At 38.5% G+C, this 13,190-nt stretch overlaps 3 protein-coding genes across 5 annotated transcripts in view; 1 reads left to right on the forward strand and 2 right to left on the reverse strand.

Moving 5' to 3' along the window:
• Thoc1 (THO complex subunit 1) overlaps nucleotides 1-6,250 on the forward strand; it is a 42,667-nt gene extending 36,417 nt beyond the window's left edge. Inside the window, exons 13-21 of the mRNA XM_050148834.1 lie at nucleotides 31-97; nucleotides 293-343; nucleotides 432-502; nucleotides 798-893; nucleotides 1,362-1,427; nucleotides 1,854-1,937; nucleotides 3,864-4,011; nucleotides 5,337-5,412; nucleotides 5,846-6,250. Of these exons, the coding sequence (XP_050004791.1) occupies nucleotides 31-97; nucleotides 293-343; nucleotides 432-502; nucleotides 798-893; nucleotides 1,362-1,427; nucleotides 1,854-1,937; nucleotides 3,864-4,011; nucleotides 5,337-5,412; nucleotides 5,846-6,141 (955 nt within the window). The 3' untranslated portion in view covers nucleotides 6,142-6,250. The remainder of the gene's footprint in view (nucleotides 1-30; nucleotides 98-292; nucleotides 344-431; nucleotides 503-797; nucleotides 894-1,361; nucleotides 1,428-1,853; nucleotides 1,938-3,863; nucleotides 4,012-5,336; nucleotides 5,413-5,845) is intronic.
• Nucleotides 4,418-5,330, reverse strand: LOC126505655 (barrier-to-autointegration factor-like). The gene has a single exon (XM_050148845.1). The coding sequence runs from the start codon at nucleotides 4,961-4,963 to the stop codon at nucleotides 4,577-4,579; it is 387 nt and encodes a 128-aa protein (XP_050004802.1). The 5' UTR covers nucleotides 4,964-5,330; the 3' UTR covers nucleotides 4,418-4,576.
• A 1,540-nt stretch (nucleotides 6,251-7,790) lies between the features above and the next one.
• Usp14 (ubiquitin specific peptidase 14) overlaps nucleotides 7,791-13,190 on the reverse strand; it is a 32,464-nt gene continuing 27,064 nt past the window's right edge. For 2 of the 3 annotated variants that reach the window (XM_050148835.1, XM_050148837.1), the window contains exons 13-16: nucleotides 12,256-12,384; nucleotides 9,893-9,950; nucleotides 9,410-9,517; nucleotides 7,791-8,548 (exon numbers count right to left, since the gene is read on the reverse strand). In XM_050148835.1, coding sequence (XP_050004792.1) covers nucleotides 8,397-8,548; nucleotides 9,410-9,517; nucleotides 9,893-9,950; nucleotides 12,256-12,384 — 447 coding nt within the window. In that variant the 3' untranslated portion in view covers nucleotides 7,791-8,396. The remainder of the gene's footprint in view (nucleotides 8,549-9,409; nucleotides 9,518-9,892; nucleotides 9,951-12,255; nucleotides 12,385-13,190) is intronic. The other variant, XM_050148836.1, reaches the window with a different exon arrangement.

Genomic DNA, 13,190 nt, shown 5'->3' on the forward strand with positions numbered 1-13,190 from the left:
CTCATGCATGCACATGTTCTCTTTCCCTAGTTCAAACTATGTTTTAACTGATGAGCAATCACTCTGGATTGAAGATACTACAAAATCGGTCTACCAAGTAAGTCCAACATGCAACAAACCCATGATTGAAAAATGGAAATTTAGAATTTTCTTTGTTTCAGCCCCAAATAGGAAAATAAGGATAAAGTTAAGCTCAGGTACAAGATCACAAACACTTCTTGGTTCTCTGCCTACAAACCATCCTATGATGCAGAAAGTTGTTGAAAGCTTAGTATATTCTTTCTAATCACAGCTGCTATCTGAAAACCCCCCCGATGGAGAAAGATTTTCAAAGATGGTAGAGGTATGTATTTGATCCCTGGTTTTCTTAGTACCAAACATAATTCTAAAATATTCTTTTATGCAGATGTAATGTCTTTTGTTTATCCTAGCATATATTAAATACTGAAGAAAATTGGAACTCATGGAAAAATGAAGGCTGCCCAAGTTTTGTGAAAGAAAGGTAAATAGATACAAGAAATATAAAAGACATTTCAAAGTACAGCTTGATTATAGTTAAGTTCTCAGAGTAAGTTGGTGTTGAAAATATTGTCTTTTGCCCTATAATGTGGTATTTTTGTCTTCTGTCTGATGAGTGTTTTGTCATACTATGAAGCTTTCATATTCAGTGCAAAACCAATAATTGTATTTGTTTTGCTGGGCTTGTGCACATTAGGCAAGTGCTCACCACAGATACACTCCCCCGTTTCTGATGTCCACTTACTGTCCACAGAATGTCTTTGTTCATTTGTTCACAGAGCATCAGACACCAAGCCCACAAGAGTGGTGCGGAAGAGAGCAGCCCCAGAAGACTTCTTAGGCAAAGGGCCCAACAAGAAAATCCTGATTGGCAAGTATGTCCATTCATCTTCCTAAGTTCTTGCTATTTTTATATTTTGAAATTACTCTAAGAACTCTCCAGGTGGGCTGAAGAGATGGCTCAGCCATTAAAGGATAGGCTCACAACCAAAGAGACATAAACTCTCCAGTGACCAAATTCATGCAACCACTGAAGCTATCCTTTTTTCTCCCGCTTCCAAAGTGCTTGTCGATAGGCTCTGCCATCTTTTCCATGTCATGGGTAGTACAACTGCTTAGGCCACTGCAGCTCAACTTCTAGTTACTAAACCTTTCCAGTAAATTCCCCGTTTTTTATTACAACTAAATAGATTTTGAAAAATGATTTGAGATTTTTCACTAAATATATACGTATATAGAAAATTACTGTCATCACCCCAACCTACTACTTACGTTATAATATGCAGTTTTATAACATACTAAGGATGCCATCCATATGAAACTATGTCTGCCTTATTTTGTAGTGAAGAGTTAACAAGGCTTTGGAACCTCTGTCCTGATAATATGGAAGCCTGTAAATCAGAGACAAGGCAAGTGTAAAACTTTTGTTAGTCTTCTCAATGTTCAGTAAAGTAAAATAGAACTGTTTCTTAGCTGAGATCAAAGCTAAAAGGTTATTGTGGTTGGTTGACAATATATGGTTTGGCTTAAATCACCTAGAAATGCTGATAAAATTTTAGCAAGTAAGAAGAAAAGAAGTTTCAACAAGAAAAAAAAAAATGGAAACTCAACATTGAAAGAGTAACAGTAACAGTGGCCAAACTATGAGCTGAACAGTTTTGAAGCCTATATCTTCTTTGTGGTTCCATTTTAGAATAAGCTTTCAGTCTTTCCCCTTAAAGAATTCCTGCATTTAGATCCTAGCTGTAATTAGCACTTGTGGATACTGTTAAAATTTATATTACCGCCATTTTAGAGTATTACAGATGAACCTCACTGTTTTCTTTAATGACTAGAGAATACATGCCAACTTTGGAGGAGTTCTTTGAAGAAGCCATTGAACAAGCAGATCCTGAAAATATGGTTGAAAGTGAATATAAGTAAGTAATGTTCTGATGAACATGGTTAAAACATGGATTCTTGGGAATCCTTTGTATGCTATTAAGTATATGAAGTCAGCAGAGTAGTGCTGTTAGGAGAGTTTATGTACACAGTTCACATCACTGTAACGTGACTTGCAATAACCTGTTTCAAGTTGAAGACTCTCACCCCACACCTCCCTGTCACCTCCTGCCAGTTTAGTTCCTGTCCTTGCTTTCTCACCCATTCAGCCCAACCACTCGAGGCTATGTTCCCAGTCATTCCACTGAAGTAGCTCCACAGGACTCTTCTCTGCCAGTAGACCTATTGTGGCATCCATGAAACCACCCACGGGCCTTTTAACTTGCTGTTCCATCCACCTGCCTCCACATCTGCTGCCTTAGCTTAAATTTTTGGGGTAACTTTTAAGACTCACCATCTTTTATCTAAAGTGACCCATGGGACAACAGTTAGTTTTTAAGTAGGTGTTTTGGAGTTGTGGTTTAAAGGCTAAGCCCCTTTTGTCAGAATGTGCAGGTTCCCATCCCCTGTGCCACTTTAGTAGCCAGGTGTCTAGTTCTAACAAAATACTCCCTGTGTCCCTTTTCTCATTTGCTAAGTAGTAACCACTCATCTCACAGGCTGATTCTAAAGATTAAATGGTTAATTTTGAGCCATGTCGTTAGCACATGATATAAATGGTTAGTTTTGGCCCTGTGTTCCAATCTCCTAACTAATGTATGTTCTATTCTCCATGCACCAGAGAGTGATCTTTAAAATAAACATATATAGGCTGGAAAAATGACTCAGAGGTTTAAGAGCGCTGGCTGTGCTCTTGCAGAGGACCCGGATTTGAGTCCCAGTACCCACATGGTGGCTAACAGCCATCTTTGACTCCTCCAGTTCCAGAGGATTTGACATGACATCTTCTGGCTGTCTTTGGCACTGCGTGCATATGATACACAATCATGCAGGCAAAACACCCATACACATAGTACCCACAAGGCAGGGCAGGTGAGGTTGAGGCCAGCCTGGTCTACAAAGACCCTGTCTAAAAACGAAATACACACACACATGCACGGGTAGGAATGGTAGCACATACCTAATAATCCCAGTACTCAGGAAGCTGAAGCAGGAGGATTGAGTTTGAGCTTAGTCTGTTTTAACAGAGTAAGATCCTATCAGTAAAATATGCACCAATTCTGATCTTGTGCTAAAATCTTTCTTATGCTTGAATTGAGTGTGTATATCCCACAGTTAATAAGAGAGCACTAAATGAACCAGATTGCAGAGCTGTGCATTTGGGGATTGCAGGGTGGACAAAAATCCTAACAGACCCTACACAGAATCTGTTTTATTCTTGTGGCTGTGTCTGTCTGTAAGATCTCACAGGTCCTTTGTCCTCGCTTTCTTCTTATCTTCTTGACGTCAGGGTGTCACTACTGTGGTACTGGATATTTGCTCTTTTAGCATTTTGAGCCGTTTTTATTCATTGAGGTTGATACTAAGTGAATTAAAGATTAGGTGTTATTCAAATACAACCCTTATTCCTTATTCAAAATACCTGAAGCTGTGTTTTCAGATTTTTTCCCCATATTTGGAACATTTTAGACCTTAGCAGCAGCCAAGCATTTTGAGACAGGTTAAACAGTGCAGGTCTCTTAAACATTAGAGGCCTTCAATTTGTATTAGTTACATTAATGTCATAAACTTGAATACTCTGAACTCAGATCTGTTAGGTGTATTACAGATATGGATACCAGCTCACCAAATATCTTTTTTCCTGTTTCTTCTATATAGCCAGATTAACTTGCTAAAATGAGCAAAATGAAATAAAGATGGTACTGTGGGCTCTTATTTGTAATAATGTACAAATGTCATGTCACGTGGAAAGAACTTTGGAAGTGGATAACTGTGAGTTACAAGGCTGACAACTCTTCTTACAGAGCTGTGAACAATTCAAATTACGGGTGGAGAGCACTCCGACTCTTAGCACGGAGAAGCCCTCACTTCTTCCAGCCAACCAACCAGCAGTTTAAGAGTCTCCCAGAGTACCTTGAGAACATGGTAATAAAGCTAGCCAAAGAACTACCAGTAAGTAACATACTTCATCTTTTCCCATTTCCTTTAGTGAACATTATCTGCTTTAAAATTGCTATCAGTTTAGTTTATCACAAAAATAGTGATCTATGGAGCACCATGTTTTAGAATGGGGAGGACTGTTGCTCGGTGTTCACTTAACTGCAGCATGCAGTTTTGTTTTTCTTTTTGAAGGCCACTGACTTTATTAATCTAGAAATATTTATAAGGAGAGTGACTATTTTTGCCAAAAAAAAAAAAAAAAAAAAGGAAGGGAGCCAAAGTGCATCCAACAGATGGTGAAGGGAGGGAGAAAGGGGCCAGAAATCCATTCAGGAAAACTGGTAGCTGTTGCCATCGACCTGCAGGGGGAGGAGGGGCGAGGCATGCAAGGGCAAGAATTCCAAAATGGATGAAAGGCTGTGGGGAAGAGAACTCCCAAAAGACCCCGGAGTACAAAGGAGGTGATTGTGGCAACAGCAATCTTTTCCTTCATGGGGACAGGGAGGAGCCCCACCCAGCTGCTGACTCTGGAGACTAGATTCTGTGGCTGGGGGGACTGAGGAGTGCCCAGAGTGCACTACAAGAAGGCATCGCACCATTCTCGAAGGCACCCAAAGCAGTCCCGGGACTGCTTGGCATTGGCACCACACGTGTCTTTCAGCCATTCTCGGAAGAGGTCTTCGTCTTTCTTTAGCACCAGAAACTGGCCAAGAACCACATAAGCCTTATCAAAGCCCCTTTCCTCCAGCTTCTTGCCCAGGACTTCACCAATCCCGGCCAGGCTCCCCACTGGCTTTTCCCCAATGGGCTCTGCCACGAAGCCTCGGTGCTTTTGGGACGTTGTCATCTTGATCAGGTTTAACCGGCAGCTCCGGCTCTGGTAATGGCTGCTCACGCTACTCGGCAGTTCCCGCCGATACCTCAAGCCACTAGAAAGTTCTTTGACTTCCACTTCCTGCAGCATGCAGTTTAAAACTGTGTTCAGAAACTATCTGCAGTAAACTAAATCAGTTTTCTTCTTTGCCAGTGTATTTTACTGTCTTTTGTCAAAGGACAGGGTCTAGGAGTGGCTGTAGGGTTTCTGGCAGAACTTTCCAGTGTTTTCTTACAGTGTGGTAATTATAGACATGGTCAAATCTCTATTGCCCCTTAGACAATACTAAGGCCTAGGTATTTGCAAACTGGCTTGTTCATGCTTCTCAGTTTTCCTTCTGCCCAAAATGAGGGGACTGATGCCACTACTGAAATCTATAACTGTATCATCACATATCCAAACAGAACTGCTTGTTATCTTCAGAAACTAGTGTTCTTTAAACACTGTTTCTCATTTACTATAGCCTCCTTCTGAAGAAATAAAGACAGGTGAAGATGAAGATGAGGAAGATAATGATGCTTTACTGAAGGAAAATGAAAGTAAGAATTGAAATTTTTTGGCTAGTTTACAAATTTGGAAAAGATAAGGACTCTTTGTTAAGGGGTACGTTAAGTAGGTTGATCTGTTTCTCAACTTCTACCTTTTTATCTCGGGTCTACTTTCACTTACATGAGAAATTAAAACCATTGTCACTTAAAATATATTTTTGTATAATGAAATTTGGAAGTGGCCAATTTAAAAGGTAATAAAGATAGAGGTGTTTTAAACTCTGCTAACTAGGGCTAGAGGGAGCATCTACGAAAAATCTAATTAAAATAGCTTTGAGCATTGACCGGTGTGTGTGTGTGTGTGTGTGTGTGTGTGTGTGTGTGTGTGTGTGTGTAGAATTAGGTTGTAAAGTACCCAGTGGTTTTTAGCTTTACTCTTCCAGATACTTAGAACTGCACATATTTATATCCTCTTCTCTTCTAGGTCCCGATGTTCGGCAAGATAAACCTATAACAGGGGAACAGATAGAGTTATTTGCTAACAAACTTGGTGAGCAATGGAAGATTTTGGCTCCTTACTTGGAAATTAAAGACTCTGAAATGAGGCAGATTGAGAGTGACAGTGAGGACATGAAGATGAGGGCCAAGCAGCTCCTTGTTGCCTGGCAAGATCAAGAAGGAGCTCATGCAACAATGGATAATCTGATTAGCGTACTAAACAAGTCTGGATTAAGTGACCTTGCAGAAAGTCTAACTAATGACACTGAGACAAATAGTTAGCTTTCTTTCTTTCCTTTGTTTTTTATTAAACTGTGATGAGATTTTGTTACCAAGCAACATTTGATAAGAGGTCCACTGGTTTTGGTAAACAATAAACACTTTTATAACAGCTGTTGTACAGTTGGCTCAAGAACCACAGAACAGACATTGGTTCAAACCTTTGTTTGGAGTAAAGGAGGGTGGGGTGGGGCCAATGAAAAATGACCTCAGTATCACAGACTACTTTTTGTAAGTATTTTTTTTTAATGAAGTTAAGCACTATTTGAGTATGTTACAGTCCTATCCCAAATTAGTTTCCTGTGTGTTGTTCCATATCAGATTTATCCTGAGATCCCAGAATGACACTCTGAAACCTTAGGACTGTTCTCACTCTCGAGCTAGAAAGCAGAGTCAGCACACAATCTGTTAAAGCGTTCTGCTGGCGGCACTCTGCCATGCTCACTACAGCAGCAAGAGTTCAAACTGACAACCAGCAGCTTGCAGAGCCTAAACTATTTACTGTTTGGCCAATACAGAAAATATTTACCAGCCTCTAACTTTAAATGAAGTGGAGTCTAAGACCCAACTACTCCATTAGCTTTACAAAAATCACTTGGCCCCTCAAGTCCTTAAACACCCAAGGATTCCTGTCAGTTTAAGTGAAATGTCTGGAAAGCACCCAGACAGCAGAGCATGTGCAGTCCTGGCTAAAGGGAAGACTGTCGTCTAGTTGTTCCCATACAGCTCCAGCCTCCACAGGTCCTCTGCGTGCATCAGGCAAGTAAAGGCACATGAAGGGATTAGAAGTGAGGATTTTTTTTTTTTTTTGCCTCATCTCCCTTACATTCAAGGCTACATTCTAAATACTTAAATCGTCCTTATTTAAAACAACACTGGTAGAAATCCAATTTCTACTTTACAAAATGTCTTTGGAATGTCTTTTTAGAACAAATAAACTATAACCAAACTTTTGGTAATGATATAGTTTTAAAATTTTTAATACAGTCTAAAAACATGGCTTTTTACATATTTCTAAGCCTATTCCACCTTGAAAACTCAAGTCTAAATTAAATTCTTAAAAACAACTGTTTTAGCATCCCAGGGGTTATAATATAAACACTACAGTGTCGCTACTCCTCACTCCATGTTTACTCCCCCAGTGTGGAGTCCCTGAAGTGCTGACCTATCACACAGTGCTAACACATTATTCTGTAGAAACCTTAGGCAGCAACTTTACAGAGCAGTGAAACATGGTCTAGGATGTCATGATATTCTCCAGTTAGGTAATATCCAATCCTTCATTCTTTCCTTAACTACCAGTCAAGTTTCTGACGTATCTAAAGATTATGAGTAACTGACTAATCAGAATAGGTTAATAGACTGATCTTACTCAGATACTCTTGGTAATGTATACCTTAATTTTAAAGATCACTAATACTAAATTTAGAGATGGACATACAGACTTAGGGAAAGAAAACAGAAACAACAAATGAGCAAAGGACTGAAACTGATTACTGGATTCAGTGTCCAACTTCGTATTTCTTTTGAGATAACAACCTAAGAAACCTTGTATTTTAAATGGATGCTTAAGATTATTAGCAGTCTGCAGAAATTATATAGTGTTGAATTCATCTGACTCTTCAGTCAAGCTCCAACACTAAGAAGACAGGTCAAAAGTCATTAATCCCTCTTTATTATTATCAAATATCCTCATTTTCTAAAAATAAGCAACCAGAGCTTGTTGACATATGATTACTACAAAACCAATGCAAAATTAAATATATAAATCACAGTACATTACAGACACAATAAGTGTATAAATCAAATGTATTCTTATTGATCACAATTTATTGTAAAGTCATAAAAAGCCAGCAACAGTCAGTCTGGACAAATACTTGATTGCACCCAGTTGATGGGATGTGGACAGCAGCATGAGTTACACGATGAGAGCAACACTTCCTTTCCATCTTCCTAGAAAAATATTGGTTAGATAAGGCAAAGGACGGGCAGCTACTGAATATTAACCATGCAAGAACAAATAGGTGTGCAATAAACATCACTGCTAAATCTTGAGCTGGAAGGGCAAAGGGGAATTTGTACGATATAAGCTTTTAAAGACCGTCATCCAGCTACCTTTATACAGGGTAGCACCCAAATGTAATTTTTTGTAGTCTCTTTAAGAAATAGGCCTGGTTCTGTTCTTTGTTCCCTTTGGAGCTCAAGATTATAGAAATGATAACAAAAAATTTTATATCACACCTAGGCTAAATTGAAGATTACTGTTCATTTTCTTCTTCCATTATTTCAACTCTTCGAGGCCCATAAAGTAGAACATAAGCAATGTGCCAGTCTCCACCACCAGACAGCCGCAGGATATCTTCTGGTGTTACAATGCTGACCTTATCATCGTCAAACTTGATCCATTCATCTAAAGTAGAAGACAGCACACAGTTACGTGCAGAAAAAACAAATGTGATGCAGCATGACACCTGGCTGCCGAGAGCACTGAGTGCCCCTAGGGACTTCCATGACATCCCAGATAGTTCAGCACTACTTTTAACGCATGATCTGCCTTTCAACCCTCATTGTCACCTAGCATGCAATTTTCCAGAAGCTTCATAATGTATACCAATCCAAGTCTAAGCATAGACAGATATGAAAGGGACTAGGGATGTAGCTTGTTTCAGAGCACTTGCTCAGCGTATGCAAGGTATCTTGCAAATGTGATTTGCAAGTATCAAACAACCTAGTATCAAAACAACCAAAAACCCTCAAAACATTAGAATCTAGCCATATTAATCTGGACAATAGGAAAACAAAATGTAAATGTAAACAAAATGTAAACACTTCATGATGTTTTTGCTTGGGCAATAGTTTTTAGGATTTCTCAGCTACTGATGTTACAAATTTGAAAGTAAAAGAGAAGCAAACCTTGGAGGCCTTGAGACCACGACTAGGAACTAGGGATTCACTCAGTGAGTAAGACCTGACACACATGAGACCCTGAGCTCTGTTCCCCAGGCAGCAGCTATGCATGCTGGCTCCTGTCTATAACACTACTGCTGAGGGGCTCCCTGACTAGCTCTATCTAACTCTGGGCTCAGTAAGAAACTGTCAAGACAACACCCAACATGGGCCTCTGGCCTATACACAAATACCCACACACCTGAATACAAACTACAGGAAATTATTTTTCATTTTAATTTTTAAAAGGCATGAAAAAATTCACAATGCTATGAAGTTTGCAGTGATAAAGTAGTAGTTAATTAACTAAACCAATACTTTTTACCTTGCTTCCTTTTCACCCATGACACATAATGACCTGAAGAACTAGATCTTCCTTGGTGAGTTAGCACTGCTTGTAAGTCATAGTAGCCACAATTATTGGAGCCAATATCTTAAAGAAAAGGGAATCAATTAAAATAGACAACAAATAATGTTCTCTCAAAGTAATAACAATCGTCAAGTTAGGACTGGAGAAAGAGTGCTCTACTGGACTCCACTAAATGCCACTGTGCAGAGCTACAATTAAATTTATTTCCCATAACTATACCACTTTAAGTTACATTAAGGAAAATTATTTTTTTAAGAAGCCTGAATTTAAGCCAGGCTCATATCTATCCCACCAATACTTGGGAATCTAAGATAGGTGAATAGAAATAATTACCCTTAGCTACACGGTGAAAGAGCTAGTTTCAGGACAACTAGGGCTAGGGCTACACAGAGAAGCCCTGTCTTGAAAAACCAAAATGAAAAACGAACATCCACTTACCATCAGCAAATGAAAAGGGTTCATACTTAACCTCTTTTGGGGGACTATTCTTGTCATTCTAAGAGAAAAAAAGGTTTAATTTTAAATTGTGATATTAGAAATAATTAACTAACATATTCTTGTTAGTACTTAATTATACATTTACACTTAAATAACGGTCTGCCTTGCAAAATAATAAACTATACAAAAAAAAACTGCAATGCCAAAGGCTCCACTCTTTCATAATATACAATATTATCACAGTAAATAACATGTTCCCTGGATATACTGCTAATGTTAAGCCACTAACTAAATTTTTAGCATGCCATAGGATCTAGTGGTGTGTCTATGAATCTGCAAGGACTACCTCAAAAACAAAACAAAACCCAAGTCAAGTTTCTGTAATCATTAGCTAAATGAACAAAGGCCTACACTAAAAGCAGCATGACTAACTACATGGATAAGAGACTTCAGTAGAAACTCACTTCCCCAATTCATTCTACTAATAGAGAAACAGGAAACTCAACAAAACAGGGCCATCCTTTGAAACAATAAAACAGAACCTCAAGAAGAAAAGAGACAAATTTCAATTATTAGTAAAGAAATGGGCTAGATTTGCCCTACAGACATGAAAGAGCTTTATTAGAACACCAGGAACAATTACACAAACGTGACCTGCTAAATGAACACCAGGAACAATCACACAGACACTGTGATTCTGTGAGAACAAAGAACACAGTATGGAAACGGTCACTTGAGTAGTCCTTAACCTGTCCTGTAGTTTCAGAAAACTAAGTCAAACATTTGAAAACTTAAAGTCTCCAGACATTGGTTATTTCCACAATTACATCAAATAGAAAATAATTCTACAGTCTGAACAATAACGGGGGGGTGGAGGGGGAAAAGCTACTTCAGAACGTAAGATCAACACACAAAAGTAGTAATGCCATTTGCAGAAGTATTACAAAGAACTAAGCTTGGAGATCACAAACCTGATCCTTACAGGGAAATGTCATAAGTTAACACATTGTAGCACATGCACTTTGAGGTATAGAGGCAGGAGGATCAGGAGTTCAAACTAGTCTCAACTGCCTAGCAAATTAGTGGCCAGCCTGGGCCCCATGAATCCCTGCCTTATTGAACAAAGACACTGCAGTACGGCCAAGGAACAGATACACAAACCAATGGAATAAAATTGAAGACTCCAGAAAAACATTCTTATCTATCATAAATCAATTATCTACAAAGATGCCAGGATCATTAAATTGGCAAATACTGGGTTTTACTTATTTTTTGAATGCTAGAGAATCATAGCCAAAAGAATGAATCTGAACATCTTACCACATAGAAGTTAAACCAGAATGAATCAAATACCAAGATGAACAAACTATAAAACCCTTCAACTTTTTCTCTGCAGTAGGATGAAAAGATAAAACTACAGACTTTGAGAAAACACTTGCAATCTGCATAGCTAGAGAATTAGAATCTACAACTTCAGCAGAAGACCCACATATGACAACCATAGCATGAAGAACGGTCAACATCATTAAAACTTAGAAAACACCAGGCAGCACCACAAACTATCCACTGGCTTGAATGAAAACTAGTGACAACAGCAAATGCTGATCAGAAAGTGGACCAGTCACAATCGATGAGGAGAATGCAAAGTAAGAAGCATTTGGCACTTTCTTGAAAAACTGAGGATGCAACCATCATGCAACACAGCAATTACACTTTTAGACATTCATTCCAGGAAAATAAATTTCCTGCTTACAATATCTGCAAATAAACATTTTACCAGCTTTATTCACACAGACAAAAACTGAAAACGATCTAAGTATCCTTTAATAGAAGAACGGTTAACCAAACCACAAAATGCCCACACAAGCAGTGATAAAAACACTGCTACTGACATACACAACCTGGATGAGTTCTGGGGAATTCTGAATGAGGAATCAATTTTAAAAGTTTATGTCTAATAAACGGGAGCTTAATTTCATTTAGTACTTTCTTGAAATTATTAGAGAAGCACAGAAACATGATGGAGATGAACTGAGATGGTAACCCTATACCTCCCATTCTAACAGGAGGAGGATTAAAATACCTCAAGGAAAATCATCAATGTAGAAAATGCAGACTTCATGTGAATGCACACATGTTGTAGACTCCAGGGCAAAGATAAGAAGGGGTCTGCTTTCCCACGACAGAACCACTGCTTCTGGCACTACATTACTGCAACTACGGCTAACATCAAGATATGCAAGATGTATGCACCTCCTACCTGAAATGTAGGCTGATCATTTTCATAATAGTAACGGCTACTGCTAGGCACTAAATGAAGATTTAAATGGCAGTAGTTAAAAATACAAAAAAAAAGAACCTACTGCATTTGGTTGCTGATTCACTTTCTTATCTTCTAGATCCTTGAATTTTGACCGAAAAGAGACCATTTTCTCTTGAAGCTCTGGTGTGCAGAGTTCATAAACATCCAGCATAAGAGGAAACTTAACATCCTATAACAGAGAAAAAAAGTGCAAAAGGACAATTCTTTAAAATACATAAACACTTTCAAAGTAATACTTTCATAATTCAAACAGAAGTTGAAAATGAAATCTGTGACATCACAGGAAAAGACTGCCACTGAAGAAATCCTTTGACTTATTTTCAAAGGTGACCTGCAATAAATGGGCTCTGTGTTTACAAAAAGAACCCACAAAACCAGGAGGGAATAGTGGTGTAGGGTTGGGGGAAAATGGAGGAAAAGGAATGAGGAGTGGATTTGACCAAAACAAATTATATGCATGTACAATCAAACACTTAAAACAAAATTAAAGAATGATCTAATTCTAACTTTTATATAGTAACTACTTTTCCAAATCTTTTTCCATTAAATAATCAAGCCAATACACATGACCACAGAAGCTGCACTTGTTTAAAAGAGCATTCGTAGCCAGTGCTTTGCTGGGAAAAACAATTTTTATAAAGAAACAACACTGAAACAGTTAAAGAGCATATTAAAATAGCTGCAGTAAATACTAGTAGAGCCCCAACTTCCATTTAACCTTCACCTACAACTCTATTAGAAAATGTTATGAATCTCAGTTTCAGATGCTAGATCCATTCATATCATTCTTCCCAAGCAATTTTGTATACACACAAGTAGTCTACCCAGCTCAAGATAGTTCAAGGGATCCCAACCTAAGTTCTGTGGGGCGTAAATGCAATGCACTGTGCTTACTGCCTCTGTCCTCATTTCCAACGAATCCCCTCAAATCTGATCTATGAAGTGAAGGCTCTAATTTAAGGCAGTATTTCTGGG

This window comes from Alexandromys fortis, unplaced genomic scaffold (genome assembly GCF_014885135.2).
Source record: "Alexandromys fortis isolate MF-2015 unplaced genomic scaffold, M_Fortis_MF-2015_v1.1 scaffold_4, whole genome shotgun sequence".
NCBI lineage: Eukaryota > Metazoa > Chordata > Mammalia > Rodentia > Cricetidae > Alexandromys > Alexandromys fortis.

Bases quoted from the DNA above. Each gene is read 5' to 3' on its own strand.
- LOC126505655 (XM_050148845.1), bottom strand. From the start codon at position 4,963: ATGCTGCAGGAAGTGGAAGTCAAAGAACTTTCTAGTGGCTTGAGGTAT.